This window comes from Hyperolius riggenbachi, chromosome 3, assembly GCF_040937935.1.
Source record: "Hyperolius riggenbachi isolate aHypRig1 chromosome 3, aHypRig1.pri, whole genome shotgun sequence".
Taxonomy (NCBI): domain Eukaryota; kingdom Metazoa; phylum Chordata; class Amphibia; order Anura; family Hyperoliidae; genus Hyperolius; species Hyperolius riggenbachi.
In genome coordinates this window covers 504379122-504398816 of record NC_090648.1, presented here as the reverse complement: position 1 = coordinate 504398816, position 19695 = coordinate 504379122, and the positions used below count along the sequence as shown (strand labels likewise).

General features: G+C 44.8%; 1 protein-coding gene across 1 annotated transcript in view; it reads left to right on the top strand.

The window, feature by feature from the left end:
- HAND1 (heart and neural crest derivatives expressed 1) overlaps positions 1-19695 on the top strand; it is a 326296-nt gene that overhangs the window by 290422 nt on the left and 16179 nt on the right. The window contains exon 4 of the mRNA XM_068278345.1: positions 6580-6623. Coding sequence (XP_068134446.1) covers positions 6580-6623 — 44 coding nt within the window. The remainder of the gene's footprint in view (positions 1-6579; positions 6624-19695) is intronic.

Sequence of the window (19695 nt, the reverse complement as noted above, 5' to 3'; positions counted from 1 at the left end):
CCATGTGATGAATGTCAGAATGTACATCGGGGAGAGGAAAGATTTTACGATGGGCAAACACTAACTAAATCATTTATACATAATTATTGTAAAAAATAAAGCACTTTTTTATTACATTATTTTCACTGGAGTTCCTCTTTAAAAGGAAATACTTACAACAGCCTCTATATCCACATTTGTCCTTTAAAACAGAAGGTATTTGCAATCATTCAGATTTAAGTGAGCAACTGTGATTTCCCATGATGCATCACTCCTGAATATGCAAATCATCTCTTTATGCTCCTGAAGCGAGGCTGCAAATCCAGAACCGCTTGTGTATAGCAAGCCTATAGCTTTACATTTTACAGAGCCAAACCAACCCCACATGTAGACAGCCTGTTTTGAACTGTTGGTCCTCATCAGTGCATGGCAGGGATTGATATGGCTCTAGGGAATAGGGGCTTGGACCAGTACAACCGAGTTATTAAGCAGCTCGGGGTGACCCAAACAGTAGGAAAGTATAGGGGACTAAAAGAGACCGAAAAGCTCTCCTACTAATAAGCAATGCTTAGTGTAGTTTGCCTTTTTAAAGGGTACCAGAGCTGTGAAATAAAGAAGACTTCCTCCAGCCCCATAAGCTCGCCTGAGTCCCTCGCCGTCCTCCCGCGATCCTCTGTTCAGCCACAATCAGCCCCGGTAACTGTCTCAGTTGCTGACCGGTCTTCTGCACATGCTCAGAAGACCACGACTGACGCGTCTGAGACAGTTACCAGGGCTGATCGCGGCTGAACGGCAGACCGCAGGAGGACGGCGAAGGACTCAGATGAGCTTATGGGGCTGGAGGAAGCCCCGGGTAAATATCAAGTCTTCTTTATCTCACAGCTCTGGTGTCCTTTAAAACAGAAGGTATTTGTGATAATTCAGCTTTAAAAGAGCAACATTTTTTTTATTTGAAATACATGTGTACACATACTTCCTCCCAGACTAAAATGCACCATACATAACTTTTCTCCTATGTCCCTGTCGCTTATTGCCTGGTACACACCATGAAATTTCCCATCAGACGGTTCGAATAGACAATTTCCGACAGATCCGATCAGATTTCCGATCGTTTTTCTGATTGATTTTCCAATCACTTCTATACAAAATCGATCGGAAAAGCGTTCAGAAATCAGATCAGAATGGTCAGAAATGATCGTATCAACTTGTCTGACGGGAAAATGCATGGTTTGCACCAGGCATTACAGCAGGTGTTAAAAATCTGACAGATTTTGGACTAGTCAATTTCCACATGGGGGATTTTTAGCATTTATATTATTCTTTACAAAAGCACGCGCCAGTGTTTTTGCTGGTCGTGCAAGTCTATGGGCCACATGCAAAAACACATCCTGTATGCGCATTTTTGAAAACGCACAACTTGCCGCATAATTTTTATGTAAAACACATATAATGTATTCTCAATGGGGACGCAGAGGAATGCATTTTTACTGTATTTTACCCCATTGCCTAGGGACATTAAAGGAATACTGTAGGGGGGTAAGGGGAAAACAGAAAAAAAAAAAGAGTTGAACTTACCCGGGGCTACTAATGGTCCCCCGCAGGCATCCTGTGCCCACGCAGCCGCTCACCGATGCTCTGGGCCCCGCCTCCAGTTCACCTTTGGAATTTGCGACTTTAAAGTCGGAAAACCACTGCGCCTGCGCGGCCGCGCCTTGCCTTCCACTGACGTCTCCAGGAGTGTATTGCGCGGGCTCAGTACGGTCTGTGCCTGCGCAGTACTCTCCTGGTGATGTCAGCAGGAGCGAGGACACGGCCGCGCAGGCACAGTGGTTTTCCGACTTTAAAGTCGGAAATACCAGAAGTAAACCGGAGGCGGGGACTGGAGCATCGGTGAGTGGCTGCGTGGGCACAGGGCGTCTGCGGGGGGACCATTAGAAGCGCCTGGTAAGACAGTAGTCCTTTAATAAAACAACTAAGCACCAGCATAATAGCAAACAGGATCTGGGGGCCGTGCTGCGGAGTAAGCATAGGGCGGTGCTGTGTAACATTTACCTTCTCCAGCTGCACATTGAGTCTTCGCTTCCTCCTGTCGAGTCCTCCGCTCCATGCTATTAACCTCGGGCTCCTCATGTCATGTGAAGGAACAGCGAAGGTATTGGTAGCATACCTCTTCAGGCTGCAACTGAAATGATTACCAACATAAGCATGCTGCGCCCTCTAGAGACTTAAATACGCATCTTGAATTCAAAACAGATACAAACTATGCACTAAACCCGAAAACTAGATAAAATTGAATACAAACTGATACATATGAATTCAAGTAGCCATAAGTAGACTTATGGCAAGCTGGCTACCTATGGCTACTTATGGCTAGCTGCATTCAGTTTCTACATCTTCTGCTAGTAGAGAGACATCAAAGCATTCCAATTATTTACAGCACAACGAGTTTTGCAGACTGAGGGCAAAAGCACTTATCACATATAACATAATTCCTTTATAGGTCCTAATGGGTTAAGGTACATAACTGTTGACTGATAACGACCATTTCAGCTGACAATCGAGTGTGTGTACAGAGACCACCAGATCAACGTTGCTTAGGTATCGAGGGTCCTTAATGACCCCCGACCAATCACAATGTTATTTTTGCTCCGCCTCACTCACAGGAATGCACTCTGTTGTTCGCCTATTGTCATCCCTCTGCCAGTGTTGCCGAATCATCCCTTTAATTACTGGCACATCTAAGTTATACAAGTTCTGGGGCTATTTGCACATAATCAGTACCTTAACTGCATCTAAATAGCCACAAAACCTGTATAATTCATATGTGTCAGTAATTAAAGGGATGAGTTGGCAACACTGCCCTCTGCCCCCCTCCATGGCAATAGAACGCATCGCTAGTCTGAAGACTAGAGATGTGTCTGTACGGCATCAGTCCCCGATTTGTGGCCCGATTCCCAACAGCGGACAATTATAGCACGTGTCTAATCTGAAATAATAATGCTTGCAAAATTCCTCAGCTTTTTTTCCCCACCAGCAAATTTGGACTATCACGCTATGAAATCAAGACCAGAACCTCAATAATGGAATTTAATCAGTTCTAACTGAAACGCTGGTGTACATTTGTGGCCAACAATAAAACTGAATATTAAAAAAAAGTATATATATTTCATTGATGTATTGCATACTGATCCATTCGTTTCAGCTTCAGCCGGCTGGATCCATTTTCAGAATATTTTCCCTTTGGTTTGCTAGCGCTGCCCTCTGCTGCTGAGAATGAGTTATTACAACTTTCTGAAACAAAACTACAACTGGAGTGGTGCTCTGCAGGGCCCATTCACACCTGAGCGGGAATCGCACGATTCCCGCTCACGGCAAACCGCTAGCGGTTCTGCAAGAACCGCTACACAATGTAGCGAGTGGCAGTGTTCCCACTGCCGCGGTTGCGGTTAGCGATAACCGCAACCGCGCTGCATGCAGCGGTTTGCCGGCGACGAGCGTTCCGCGATGTGCGATCGTGATTAGCGTGCATAGCACGCTAATCGCGATCGCTCCAAACCCGCCGCAGTGTCCAGTGATTTTTCCGCGCTGATCGCGGGAAAATCACTCCCGCAGAACGCCGGCGGTAATCGCCGGCGCTGGGACCCGCTAAGGCGTTTTTGGCAGCATTTTGGGATCGCCCAGTGGCGTAGCTAAGAAGCTGTGGGCCCTGGTGCAAGTTTTACATCCCCCCCCCCCCAAGCACGCTGTATATAACAATTGATACGGCGCACCAAAACCTAACAAGGACAACAACTACAGTGTCAGAGGTGCAAGGAGGGAGTGGGGAACATAGCTCCCAACTGTCCCTCTTTCGGAGGGACAGTCCCTTTTTGGGAGCCCTGTCCCTCTTTCGTCCTCATTTGTCCCTCTTTCAGGACTTTGTCCCTCTTTCTATATAAGTATATATATTTCTATACTACTAAATGTGTTTGATTGACTCTAAACTTTATTCCCATCCTTTAAATTGATATATTACTAATTTTAAAATGTTACTATGAAGGAAAATGAACCAGGATAGAAAGGACCAATGTGGTTTGAACTATAAAACAACATATTTTTCTTATGAAATCTTTATGGTATGAGCGGCTAGGGGGCGTGGTGGGGGTGTGATCAGAGATGTGGAAGGGGAGTGGCTTAAGTGTCCCCTTTTCTCATCTCAAAAAGTTGGTAGGTATGGGGGAACAGTTTGTTTGAAGTGATGATTATTATCAACACAGGACCAGAGCCGGGACAAGGTCCTCCAGCACCCGAGGCTGAGACAGCAAAGTGCGCCCCTCCATCCCTCCCACCCCAGCCGTCACACACTGATTGCTATTAGACTAAGAGGGCCACAGGGCCCCCAACATCCCCAACACCTTAATATCTAGTTATCTGGCTTGCAGTCACTGCTATGTATGCCCTTTTCTTATTTCTTGGTGCTTCAAACACAATTGGAAATGACAGCTGAATGAATTGTGCGCCCCCTCCTACACTGCGCCCTGAGGCTGGAGCCTCTTCAGCCTCTGCCTCGGCCCGGCCATGCACAGGACCAATCAAGAGCTAATACTGTGGTTGAAGGTAGGTCCCTCGGTTCCTCTGGCCCAAGGTCCCCGTTGCGGTTGCAACCTCTGCACCCCCTGCTGCTATGCCACTGGGATCGCCCACAATTCCCAAAAACTATTTGCCAAAGTATCTATAATGTGGCTGAACCTACTAGCGCGATTGCGATTTAGAGTAATCGTACTCACAGGACATGCAGCATATTTTGCGTGCGTTTGCGCTCAATGGTGTGTATAGTAATGCTGCAAAATCGCTTTGAAAAGCGATTTTGCAGCCTTTTGGGGGCGAGCTAAAGTTGTTTTTTTTTACATTTAAAGGACAACTGAAGATAGAGGTATATGGAGGCTGCCATGTTTATTTCCTTTTAAGCAATACCAGTTGCCTGGCAGCCCTGCTGATCCTCTGCCTCTAATACTATTAGCCATAGCCCCTGAACAAGCATGCAGCAGATCAGGTTTTAAAGTCAGATCTGACAAGACTAGCTGCATGCTTGTTTCTGGTGTTATTCAGATACTACTGCCAAGAAATAGACCAGCAGGGCTGCCAGGCAACTGGTATTGATTAAAAGGAAATAAATATGGCAGCCTCCGTATACCTCTTACTTCAGTTCCCCTTTAAGCGATTCTCAGGGTGTTTTTTTTTAAACCAAAAACTTTAATACACTTCCCGAATGTGTCTGACTTCCGTCTGTAGCCCCGCCCCATAAAGGAAGTGGTCATAGGTGCTCCTCTAGGACCAATCAGAGAAGTGCCTGTGACCTCTTCTGCTAGGGGGTGGGTCTACTGATGTAATCCAGACACCAGCTAAGTAATATTAACTTAACTTAAAGAGACACTGAAGTGAAAAAAAAATATGATATAATGAATTGGTTGTGTACTATGAATAATTACTAGAAGATTAGCAGCAAAGAAAATATTCTCATATTTTTATTTTCAGGTATATAGTGTTTTTTCTAACATTGCATCATTCTATAATATGTGCAGATTACACAACACTCAGCATTCAAAATGATTCTTTCAGAGCAGTCTATGAACTAATGACCTCTCCTCTGGCAGAGAAAAAGTAAATAGTTCACTAACACTGGAGATAATAAAAGTCAGAAAACAGCCCTCTCCACTACTTTGAAAGTCGTAGAGATTAATGGCTTTTTTGCATAGAGATAACAACTGTAGTTTCTTAACTCTTCCTGTACTGGAAACAATTACACTGATGTATCTGATCTTAATGTTTTATTTCTTAGCTGTGCTACACATACAAATCATAATATCTTAATTTTTTTTCGCTTCAGTGTCTCTTTAAAGGGGAACTGAAGTAAGAGGTATACGGAGGCTGCCATATTTATTTCCTTTTAATCAATACCAGTTTCCTGGCAGCCCTGCTGGTCTATTTCTCGTCAGTAGTATCTGAATAACGCCAGAAGCAAACATGCAGCTAGTCTTGTCAGATCTGACTTTAAAGTCTGAAACACCTGATCTGCTGCATGCTTGTTCAGGGGCTATGGCTAATAGTATTAGAGGCAGAGGATCAGCAGGGCTGCCAGGCAACTGGTATTGCTTAAAAGGAAATAAACGTGGCAGCCTCCATATACCTCTATCTTCAGTTGTCCTTTAAAGCGGGATTGTCACCATAAAAATTAAATTGCAACAGCAACCGGTCTGAGTGTATTAAGTGATAAAGATGCTAATCCTGCATTCATAACTTTTTCTGCTGTTATGGTTTGGAGTTATCACATACCTTAGGAGCGCTGGCCCTTTAATTGCCATCGGCTGGCAAAACAGTTGCATGCTGGGGGATCTTTTTATCTATAATATATTCCCCCCTCCTTCTAATGACATAAGACAGTGCACTTCCTAGTATAGACCTCAGTGGGAGTGTCTGAAGACTCTGGGAGGAGGGAGGGAAATGAATACACAATTTGCAAGAGGAGAAAAGGGAGGAAATGATGTCAGGATTAGCTTCATTCAAAGGTAACCAAGAGGGAAACTGTCTAGATTTCTCTGATTCTCTGCTTTTCCTTTATAGAATTCACAGGAAACATAAAGTGGACAGCGCAATACATCTGTCATGTAAGTAGAACTAGTATTTATCTACTTATATATGTGTTTTTTTATTTCTAGGTTAGCATGGGTGTCACTTGTTCTTTAACAGTTTACTGGACAGCTCTTCTAATCGCCAGGAAACGCAATCGCACTAGGAACTCCTAGTGGGTCCTAGCCCTAAGAGCTGGTCCACATGGGTGTCTGCTCACCGTCTCGTCTGAACGCCATCGTTTTTCCAAACACAAACACCTGTCATTTTGGTTGAAGCTTTTAACATCGTTAGAAGTCGTTCAACAGTGTTTCATTTGAAAGCGTTGCCTTTGAAGTGCTTTTGAGGGCTTCATTGTGGTATTTTTTTCCTGTTCAACCGTCACCAAATGACATTTGCGATAATTTTCCGTCATTTGTTAAACCGCAACACCAGCAAAAGCAACTGACTTCTAGATGTTACATGCAGCTTTCAAGACGACAGGATCTACAGCGATCTTTACGCGGACGACTGCCGTGAACTCTTGCACAGGACAGCAGCAGTAAAACCGAGAGAAATGCACCCTGTATGTATGAGTTTAGCCTGTCTAATTCCCCCTCATCTGTGACTGATCACCAGTGTAATTTGATCTCTCAGCTGTGTCTGCCGGCTGCCTCGGCAGAGCAGCTAATTTGAAAACACAGGATGTGAACCCTATATCTGCTTCCATAAAAGCAGGAAGTAGACACAGCAGATTTCTTGCAGGATTTGTATCAGCTGTAACAAATAAATGTTTTTCTGTAAAGGTTATGATGTTGCGCATCTTTTAGAGCAGAGAGGAAGTTGTGAGTTCAGGTCCACTTTAACTATGACTAACGTCAGATTTTAAGCCCAGCACGCGGCAGATGACTGTGGGTGTTTTTAGGAATAGTATTGTTGTCTGATTCAAAGAAAAGATACCCGTTTTAGTACTCATCTGAGTCTGCAGATCCTTCTCTTCTGCCATTGTTTAAAAAATGCTTCCAATTATTTGAATGAAGATGTGATGTAGATCCCGTGAACCAGAGATGAAGCACCCTCATGTATTTTACCATATATATCAGTGGGAACATTAGAGAAAACACATACCCTGCTCTCTGTTTCATCCTTCACTGCTCAGCCTGCTTGTTATCTGCCCTGATAAAATCCTCGACTGAGCATTCAGTCTGGCTTTGCTCAGGAATCATTATAGCCGAGTCTGTTTTCTCTGATGTCTTTTGAAGCCCAAGCCTGCCCGCTTCTGGCTCTGCTATAATTACTCAGCTATAATGATTCCTGAGCAAAGCCAGGCAATGCTCAGTTGTGGATTTTATCAGGGCTGATAACAAGCAGGCTGGCTAATGGACAGAAAACAAAGAGTTGTGGTCAATGGATCGTACTCAAAATGGGAGACTGTTAGCAGTGGGGTCCCACAGGGGTCTGCACTGGGTCCAGTGCTCTTCAATTTATTTATTAATGACCTAATAGATGCAGTAGTGAGCAATGTTGCTATTTTTGCAGATGATACAAAATTGTGCAGAATCAACTCTCAGGAAGATAGTGTCATATTGCAAAAGGATCTGGATAGGATGGCTATATGGGCACATACATGGCAGATGAAATTCAATGTTGAAAAATGTAAAGTCATGCATTTTGGTCGTACCAATGGTCTAGCACCATACAAAATAAATGGGATACAGTTGGGACATCAAACTTGGAGAAGGACTTAGGAGTACTCATCGACAACAAGTTAAATAATCATACTCAATGCCAAGCCGCTGCAGCTAAAGCTAACAACATTTTGGGATGCATTAAAAGGGAAATAAAAACTCGAGATGCTAGCATAATATTGCCCCTGTTTAACTCTCTAGTAAGGCCACATCTGGAATATGGAATTCAGTTCTGGGCACCACATTACAAAAAAGATATTGCAGTTTTAGAGCAGGTGCAGAGACGAGCAACAAAATTGATACGTGGGATGGAAGGTCTCACTTACCAAGAAAGGTTAGATAAACTAGGTTTATTTAGTCTAGAGAAAAGACGCCTTAGAGGGGATCTAATTAACATGTATAAATACATCAGAGGGCAATATAATAGCTTGGCGGATGAGCTTTTTGTCCCTAGGCCTTCTCAAAGGACTAGAGGACATGATCTGCGCATGGAGGAAAACTGTTTTAGCCATTTATTTAGGAAAGGGTTCTTTACAGTAAGAGCGATTAAGATGTGGAATGCATTGCCACAGGAAGTCGTTATGGCAAACTCTATACCTGCATTTAAAGGGGGCTTAGATGCTTTCCTTGCGTTGAAAGACATCCATGGCTACAATTACTAGGTAATGCCTAATGATGTTGATCCAGGGATTTTATCTGATTGCCATCTGGAGTTGGGAAGGAATATTTTTCCCTTTTGGGGCTAATTGGACCATGCCTTGTAAGGGTTTTTTCGCCTTCCTCTGGATCAACAGGGATATGTGAGGGAGCAGGCTGGAGTTGTACTTTGTACTGGTTGAACTCGATGGACGTATGTCTTTTTTCAACCAAAATAACTATGTAACTATGAAACAGAGAGAAGGGTAGGTGTTTTCTCTAATGTTCCCACTGATATATATGGTAAAATACATGAGGGTGCTTCTCTGGTTCACTTTAAACTATGCTTTCATCAGCCGACAAAAACGTGGCATTTACCGCCCGTGCAGAGGTCCTGTACCCGCGCCGGGACAAACTGATCCTCCGGTCCCCCGCAGCCAGCCATTTCGTTTTTTGGCAACTGGTCAGTGGCCGTGACAGTGAATCTGCACGCAGGCGACAGGAGCGCTACCAAGGGAGGCACGCGGCCAGGGCTGCGCAGACGCATTGGCCCTTTGACTAAACGAAACTTGCTGGCTCAGTTAAGATTCACTTTAAGGTGGTCACATACAACACAATAAAATTATCTGATTTTACAGCAATTTGATTAAAACAAACAATCTGTTATCCCAAAAATTTGGAATTCTTTTCATTCATTCGAGTGAGAAGTCCAATCAGATTTCACATTTTTTACAATATTAATCAAACGGGAGTGTTGGATTTTTCTTTTTCTGATCAATTTTTTATGACAATTGAATAGTGTAGGATAGATTGACAATTTATTAATGTACAGAGCCAAGCATTTTTTTTTTTTTCAGAGTTTTCAATCTTTTTTCATAATTGGGGAAGAATTAAACATACTACATTGGTCAGATTTTTGAAATGTTACAATCAGTCAGAAAAAATTGATTGCAATTCTTGAACGGAACAGACACTTATGCTAGGTACACACTATACAATTTTCTGTTCTGTTAAGGCAGCCATACACTGGTCTATTGCCACCAGATCGACCAGCAGATAGATCCCTCTGTGATTGAATCTGATCAAAGAGGGATCTATTGGCTGCCTACACTGCAAACAGATTTTAAATCTATTTCACTATGAAATCGATTCACGATCTGTGGAGCTGCCGCCGCCCCTGCATACATTACCTGATCCGGCCAGCGCGAGTCCCACGCTCTCCGCTGTCTCTTCTCCGCTCTGGGCTTCAGCTTCACTTTACTTCCTGTCGGGGGAAGTTTAAACAGTAGAGGGCGATCTACTGTTTAAACTTCCCCCGACAGGAAGTAAGTGAAGCCAGCCGGAGCCCAGCACGAAGGCAACGCGGGGACACGCCTGCGGAACAGGTAATGTATTGCCACTAGCGTCGGTCATTCGAACGCCGCTATCGACTCACTCCTGACCCGCCGGCAATTGAGCGAAATTTTCCGCGCGGAACAGATCGACGGGATCGATCGATTTCGGACGGAAATTGGTCAGCGTTTGCGCATCGATTTCACAGCAGATTCAATCACAGTAATCAAATCTGCTGTCTATCGGCGGGAAATCGAGTAAGTGTATGGGCACCTTAAGATTTACCTGTCAGATAGCAAATTTCCAACATGTTGGAAATTAGCTATCTAACCATCTATCTGCCTAGCAATTAGGCATGGAAACAGTAAATTCGGGCGCATGAGGCAAGTGGACAAAAAGGGCGCCGCCATAGACTGCCATATTAATTATCGTTTGACGGGCGCCCACCGAGAAAAAAGGGCGCCCGCGTAAAATAACGTTTTATTATTACATTTTTGCTAATTTATGTTTTCCACATCACTGGGATCGAATCTGCTGTCAAATCGTTAACGCTAAATTTCGATCTATTTCGTCCCGAAATAGATCGATCCCATCGATCGCTCCGTGCAGGAAATTACCATCGATCGCCCGCAGGTAGGGAGCGCGTCGCTAGCGGCGTTCGAGTGCCCGACGACTGACGCAATACAGCTGCAATACATTACCTGATCTGGCCGGCACGAATCCCCCAGGTCACCGCTGCTCCGTCTCCGCGCTGGGCTCTGGATCCAGCAAGCTTCACTTCTTCCTGTCCTGGCAGGAAGTTTAAACAGTAGTGGGCGCTCTACTGTTTAAGAAGTGAAGCCTGCCGGTCCCGGAGACCAGACCAGAGCGGAGAAGAAGACAGCGGAGACCTGGGGAGTCGCGCCGGCGGAGCAGGTAGTGTATGCGGTGGGGGGGGGGAGTGGCGGCAGCACCACCACCACAGATTGTAAACGGTTTCAGGCTGAAATCGATTCACAATCTGTTTGCAGTAAAGGCAGCCATACGATCCCTCTCTAATCAGATTCGATCAGAGAGTGTAATAGATAGCGGAGATACCGCCGCAGAGGCAAGCGGCATGGCGGCTATCTCCGCGTATCAGCCGGCGGCCTCTGCCGCGCAGTTACATGCTGGTGCTCTGCCTGGCCCTTCTATTGCACATAGATTGAGGGCTGCGCGCGCGCCAGGACCTTTATGCGAATAGAAGGGGAGTCAGCTGATCTGCCAAGTCAGCTGACTCCAAACGGTACTTTGGATTGGCTGAGTGATGGGGGCGGCGCTGCGGGGCATCTCTGTATATATAGTACTAGTCTGTCAGTTGCTCCGTGTCTGCTGTTGCGAATGCTAACGTGTTAGCGCTCAGACCTTAGTCAGATCCCAAAGTGCGCTAGAACCAGCTGGAGCTGGGGATCCACACTTAGCCAGATTCTGTTGATAGCTTAAAGTACTAGTTACATTGTATTATCTGTTATGACCTTCTGCTTCCTTTGACTATTCTCCTGCTTGTTGATTCTGTACCTCTGCCCATCTGATTCCTGTTGCCGACTCTGCCTGAACTTAACACTGAATCAGCCTTCTGTCTTTGTACTTTATCTGTCCGTACGTTGCCTACTCTGCTTGTCTGACCGTTCTGTCCTCACCAGTGGGCCTAGCCACTGGTGAGGGATCTGTAGTATTTCACCTGCTCCTCAGGTGAAGCTTAACTGCAGCACTGCCTGTAACACCTGCTCCTCAGGTGTCCACTAGCTGCAGTATAGTCTTAATCACCTGCCCCTCAGGAGATCATCCTTGTTGTACAGTTGGTGGTACCTGCTCCTCAGGTGTCCACTGGCTGCAGTAAAGTCTGAATCACCTGCTCCTCAGGTGACACCTGCACCTCAGGTGCTCATTGACTGCAGTACAGCCTGACTCGCCTGCTCCTCAGGTGATCTTTGCTGCAGTACTATCTGAGTCACCCGCTCCTCGGGAGACCTCCTCTGCCTCATTTCTGTTGCACCAAACACTATCTCACATTGGTTGTCCTGTGTCTGGCTATACTAGCATTATTGGTGATTCTGCAGATCACCACATAATCAGGTATAGCATCTGTATTATTGGTGATACTGCAGATCACCAATAATCAGAAAATCTGTTTCGCTGACACCAATCGTTACAGAGAGGGATCTATCTGTTAGTCTAATCTGATAGCAAATCGACCAGTGTATAGCTACCTTTACTGTTTTTAAAGAGAACCAGAGATGAAGCAGCCTCTTGTATTTTACCTTATAGATCAGTGGGAACATGACAGTAATCACCCGCTCTGCTCTTTGTTTCATTGTTCTCTGTTTAATCTGACTGTTATCACCTCTGATAAGAATCTCCCACTGAGCACTCAGTCTAGCTTTGCTACAGAAAGATTATAGCTGAGTCTGTCTTCTCTGGTGTCTTTTAAAGCCCAAGCCTGCCCCCTTGTGGCTCTGCTATAATGACTCAGCTATAATTATTCCCTGCAAAGCCAGACTGAATGCTCAGTCCAGGATTCTTATCACAACTGATAGACACTTTTAGAAGTGAGGATGAAACAGAGAGCATGGTAAGTGTTTTATCTAATGTTCTTACTGATACAGTATATATTGTAAAATACACAAGGGTGCATTCGTCTCTGTTTCCCTTTAAAACATTATTCTCCACACAAAGCGATCACAAATGGGGGATCTTAGGTTTAGGCACCATCAGGGGGGTCTTAGGTTTAGGCACCACCAGGGGGATCTTAGGTTTAGGCACCAACAGGGGGGTCTTAGGTTTAGGCACCACCAGGGGGATCTTAGGTTTAGGCACCACCAGGGGGAATCTTAGGTTTAGGCACCACCAGGGGGGTCTAGGGGTTAGGGGTAGGTACAGGGAGGGTTCTGTGTGAGAATAGGGTTAGGTATAGTTTTAGTAAAATTTATTATTACGAACGTAGTTATATTTATATCATCGTTATAAACAATATTTTCAGATTTTATTATAAGAAGAAACGATAAATGAAGGTTATTCACAATATACAATTACGATTAAACATATATGATCTTTTTTTTACGAAACGTAATTATAAGTTTCACTTTTGAAACAGGGAAGATTAACGTTTTCACAATTGCCGATTTCATATTCATTATTTAATGATTTATACATTTGTAAAACATTTTTAAACGAAATACAGCACAATATTTTTTTATAAACGCTATTAGTGCTTATCGTTTAAACCCCGCGCCCTTTTTCCCCCAACGCCCTTTTTTGACGTTCGCATTGGGCATTGTTCTACTCAGCAGGAGATAACCAGAAGACAATGCACCAGAGATGATGACCAGTCTCTACAGATAATAATCTAACAGAAAATTGTACAGTGTGTAGTAGGCATTAAAATGTGTCCACTTTACTGAAAAAAAATGTAACTTTTTTTTTTCTATAAGAATTCCTATCCTTACTATTTCCAGTTTTTTGGGCTTTTTTCGATTTTTCTCGATTGGGAGTGGTGGAACTTTCTGGTGAATTTTTGGGGAAGAATGAATGGTGTAGGATAGACTGACAATTTCGTAATGTAGAGACACAAACAATTTTTTCCAGAATTTTCAATTATTTTTTTCAGAATTGAACAAGTGTGGTACATTGGTCAGATTTTTAAAATGTTACAATCAATCAGAAAAATGGATTGCAAATCTTGAATTGAAAAGAAATGTAAAAAATTGGTATGGTGTTTGGCCACCTTTACACATATAAAGGAGCAGTTGTGCAAAAAATTGATTCTGTGTCGAACAAAATCGTGTGAACAGCCAATTGCTTTAGGATTGACCAATATTTTCCATACTGCTCGATCGTTCGAGTAAAATGGACGATTCGACCAGATTTCCATTGCTCAGCAGAATGGAACATAACTGATGCTCTGCTATCTGATAAAATGATCAAATTGAATAAGCGATAGGACAGGAAAATAGTTTAACCTTTTGGGGACCGCCTACATTAGATTCTACGCCGCACTTGTGGCTGTTCTAGCCCGATGCGGCGTAGGATCTACGCAACCCGCCATTTCCGCTCCCGCCGCGATTGTGCGCACCCGAGAGGGGAGATTAAGCTGTCATATGACAGCCGACATCTCCGCTCAGTGATCAGCAGCCATCGCGTATGGCTGCTGATCACATGATCACTATGATTGCCGGCGGATTGTAGTGATCACTGTCAGAGCAACAGCGGTGGTGGAGGGGCTAAGAAGAGTATCCACTCACCTCCCTGCCATTCCCCCGACAATCAGCACCTCCCCTCTCCTCTCTGGCATCTCTGCTCCCTCTGACATCAGCAATGGGTCCCGGCTTGATGACGTCATCAAGCCGCGACCCGGAACTGAGCAGCAGTAGAAGCAGAGATGGCGGCCGGAGCAGAGGGGTCCACAGCGGGTCATCGCTGGAGCCTGGAAGGGGAGTGATGGCTGCTGGCGAAAGGGGGACATCTGGCTTAAGGGGGGACACCATGCCCAGCACACAGAACTGGGGATCAGACTGCCTGACCCCCCAAAACACGCATCCCTCCCCCCCTCCCATGCAAAAACGCCTGGTCCTTAAGGTGGGTTAAGTAGCTGGTCCCCAATAGGTTATTGTATATATAGGTATATAGTAGCTATCCCACAAGAAAGAAGAGACGAGCAGATAGCAGGACACGAGACCAGCGTTGCACCTAAAGGCAGAGGTGTTTATTTCCAAACAATATAATACATAGCTACACAGAAACATGTCTTTCGGACATACGGATCTATACTACAAATTGTATTATAAATGAAAAAAACGAGGTTAAAATCTCACCAAGATAATTCCACAAAATGTCTTCTTATAAATAGGAGGAAAATCACAATCGCGAAATACGGCGAGCTTAAGCACAATGCAGGGTTTCTTTAATAAAGAGGCCCTGTAGTGACATATAGTAGAATGCAGTAAAGAGGCCCTGTAGTGACATATAGTACAATGCAGTAAATCATTCCGGATAGCAACTTTTACAGGAATTTTCCTGGTTTCAGCATCAGACACTCCCCACATCTATATATTGATGTATATTGGCATGTAGTAGCTCCACCCTCCCAGTGTGGCTTAGCCTAGCCTGTTTAGCTATGCAGAATTCTTCCTCCCAGAGCATTCTGGGAGAGCGGGTATAATTTTACTGGCTTCAGAATTCTCTGAAAAAAACCATTCTGCAGAGATCACCTGACAGGACTAAGATGTCACCACCTGTGATAAATTTCAGAATGTAAATTAGGTGAGAAAAGATATTACAATAGGCAAAAAACTGACTAAATTCATAATTGAATATTGCAAGAAAAAATATTATATATATATATATATATATATATATTAAATACACTACAGTTCCTCTAACACTGAATGACACACAAGAAATGTGGTAACATAATATGGGCGGGTCTCAACTGTCCTGCTGTGTGACCCCCTCGACCGCTCATTGCCTCCTGCAATCACATGCCTGGCCCCCCATCCAATCACTAATGTTTTCCTAGATTCTAGGAACCCCGCTTCTTTTTGTTAAGTGCCTTGATTTAGTAAAGCCAAATAAATAACTTGCAAAATTCCCTTGTCCAGCACAACAGACTGCACTATTCCCCCGACAGATCCAGACTGTGCCTTTCCCCTTACAGTCTCAGCAGTAGAGATGATGCAATCAAAGCTGCTGCAGCAGCCACACCCACAGCACCTGAAACCTGACTGGTAAAAACCTTGTAAGGCCTGCTCTGTATGCCTTCTGCAAATTGCAGTGCTCCTGGGCAGGCTAGACCGGTGCTAAGCCCCTCCCCTGCTTAACAGTTCAGTCCAATACTATTAGCAGCTCAGGGGATTATAGTAATCCTGAATACATTTGCCTGAAGTCAGATTTATCATGTCACTGAACATCCTTACTCCTGACACTCTTAGTAACAGCAATACTTCTGGGTATAAAACTAGAAGAGAAGGCAATTTTGTAATATAAATGTCACTGAAAATAACTTTTAATAATGTTCTTTTCTATCAGTACATATTCAGTTTACACTGCTGTAGTTTACTGCAGGATCGTGTTACAACCCAACTATTAACACTTGGATGCTTAAGCCGCAGTGGTTGATGCTGGCTGCTGCAAAGATAGGTTAAGTTAGGGTAGACCTTAGAACTGAAGGGTGGGATTTAAACTTAGTCATTTATTTTCTCTGACCCAGGAGTCAAACTCATGACCTCATGCTTCACAGTCAGGGGAAGTACCTCTGAACCTTCTCAGCTGAACCATCTCATACTGGCACATTTTAAGGAACGGGTCAAAATAAAAAAAATAAATAAAAGCAGTTACCCAAAGCAACCAATCGTCTGCACTCGGAAACTGCTCCATTTTTTTCTCTTGCATTAATTGGTACCGTAAATCCCCATAAAGTGCAGTGTGGCCGTATGTACATAATCGTAATCGTAATATCGGTAGATGAGAAATCAAATTGAACCGGCACTAGTTGCTCTGGCAGTCCCAATGGGGGTTAGTAATGGAAGGTTAGACGTGCCTCCAGATAGTAGAAACTAATCGCAACAATGGTAGAGTACAAAGGATACGGGCACCATCCAACTGCAGTTTCCAAACTTTATTGCATCCCCATACACAGACAGATACACGTACGCCGGGCTGGTCTAACAGCCGTTTCACAAGCAGATACGCTTGCTTCCTCAGAGACTCTGAGGAAGCAAGCGTATCTGCTTGTGAAACGGCTGTTAGACCAGCCCGGTGTACGTGTATCTGTCTGTGTATGGGGATGCAATAAAGTTTGGAAACTGCAGTTGGATGGTGCCCGGATCCTTTGTACTCTACCATTGTTGTACATAATCGTAATGAAGAAGGATTTCACGAAATTCCGCGTAAGCGTAATTTTCGCATTACAGTGGGTATCGCGAAATTACGTTTGCCTTGCATGCAGCCGTTTGTAAGCGTAGTTACATAACATAATTTCGTGATAGTACATATTACTGTAAGCGTTAATTTTCGCGTAGTTTTCGCGTTACGGAATGCTGAGTTTTTCCTCCACGAATAATGCCCCTTGTTATGCCCAAATAACTCAATTTTAGTTTCATCAGTCCACAGCACCTTATTCCAAAATTAACCTTCCTGGCGGTAAGCCCGAGCTGAGCTCGGGCTATGCCGCGCAGGAAGATATCTCAGCCCCTGGTGGGGCGATTTTCTTCATTTAAAATGCTGTACGCGCAGCTAGCACTTTGCTAGCCGCGCGTACAGCTTGATCGCCGCCGCTCTGCGGCGATCGCCCGCACGCAGCGGCGCAAGAGGCCCCCCCCCCCGCCAGAGCCCTGTGCTGCCCGGACCAATGAGTTCCGGGCAGCGCTATGGGCTGGATCGGAGACATCTGACGTCAGGACGTCGGCTGATGTCCATGACGTCATTCCGATCGTCGCCATGGCGACAGGAGAAGCCAAACAGGGGAGCGCGTTATATACGCGTTCCCGTTTGCTATAGATGCCGGCGACGATCGCACTAGAGGGACACATGCGCCCTCTAGTGGTGTTTCATGTAGCTACCACTCTGGTAGCTTTACATGAAACAAAAAAAAAAAATTAAAAAAAAAAAAGATTTTTGCCTATTTGGCAAAAACAATTAACCGCCAGGAGGGTTAAGCTAGCTTGTCCAAATGTGCTTTAGCATACCTTAACCCGCTCTGTTTTTGCTGTGGGCAGAGAAAAGGCTTCCTTCTTTTTATAGCTAACAAGTAATTACGAAATTCGCGAAATTACAAAGAAATGCGAAATTACGTTATGGTTTAACGCGAAATTACGTTATGGTTTAACGCAAAATTACGTTATGAACGAAACGCGAAATTACGCGTTGAAAATTACGCTTACGGTATTTTCAATTACGATTTTAATGGCAATTACGCTACCATAATTTCACATCGTAATAGCAAATTTCGCATGCGTAATTATAGTAACGCGAAATTTCGAAAATTTCGGCTCAACACTACCCTCACCCCACCGATGCTTGCAGGAATCCTCTCTTTCACAGACACAGGGGGCCAGATTTATCAAAGCATTACCAACTTTTTCTTCTTCTTAAACAGTTCTAACCAGTAGGGGGAACTATTCTGCAAGATAATAAGAAACTTCTTAAAACCTACGTAATAGCAGCAGTTTAGTGTGAATTTCTACAACTGCACTAGTTAAGAAAAGTGCAAATCCATTCCTAAACCGTCGCAGATTAAGAAGTGCTCAATAGCACTTCTACACAGCTTGTGCAGACTAGGCACTCCGCCCCCTGCTGCCAGGTGTTATGTGAAGCTGATCTGTGCTTAAAGGGAAGGTTCGCGCAGACTATAAAAAACAAACTGCCAGGAGCTGGAAGAAGCCCCAGGTAAGTGCAGTCGATCGGTGCCCTCGCCGCAGCTCCTCTCCCTCCCAGCGTCCAGGGTGAAGAAGCCGACCTCGCCAGGTCAGCTTCTGTGCGCTCCACGGCGGGGGGTCACGTGGTGTAAGGACGTCATCGGGTCTCTACTGCGCAAGCGCAAAACTACTGAACCTGTGCAGTAGAGTCCCGATGGCATCACTTACACCACGTGACCCGCACCGTGGAGTGCACATGAAGCCGACCTGGCGAGGTCGGCTTCTTCACCGCTGGACGCCAGGAGGGAGAGGAGCTACGCCAAGGGCACCGATCAACTGCCAGGAGCTGGAAGAAGCCCCAGGTGAGTGCAGTTTGTTTTTTATAGTCTGCGCGAACCTTCCCTTTAACCCTTCCAGTGCTGGGCATTGATGCAATACAGCAGGTGTGTTGGTTACCTCAGCAACAGCAATTCCCCTCACAAACTGCACTGCCTGACAAACCTTCCTAGCTCCTCCTATTTTACAACAGTTTTAGAAGGAATCTGCACTATCTAGTGATTTCTTAAGATGCCTGAGACAGTTCTGCACGGATTTCTAAAAACCTACCAATATTCTGTCTCAGACACTCTTGATAAATGACCCCCATTGTCCACCCCTCTGTGTATAAATGCAGCCGCAGTACACAAGTATGGGCCAGACCTGCTCGTGCATAAACAGGTGGCACCTGCGCCATGTGACCACGCTCATACATGGCTGTGCGTTCTTCTGCAAGAACATATATGTTCAGAGGGTCTCGGCACTGTATCAGTGGGGTGGAGGAGGATGGGGAAGCTTCTGGACCATTCAGAGGTGTCACCACTACTGAGGTAAGTATTCACATCTATTTTTTTTCCTGGGACAGGTACACTTTAAACCACAGATGTCGCGCACACAAGGCCCGCGGGCCCTCCAGAGCTTTAAATGTTTATCATTGTAATCAGCACATCATTATAAAACAGCACACTGGTCACAGCTGAGCTCGGGCTATGCCGCGCAGGAAAATATCTCAGCCCCTGGTGGGGTGATTTGCGCCATTTAAAGTGCTGTACGCGCAGCTAGCCGCGCGT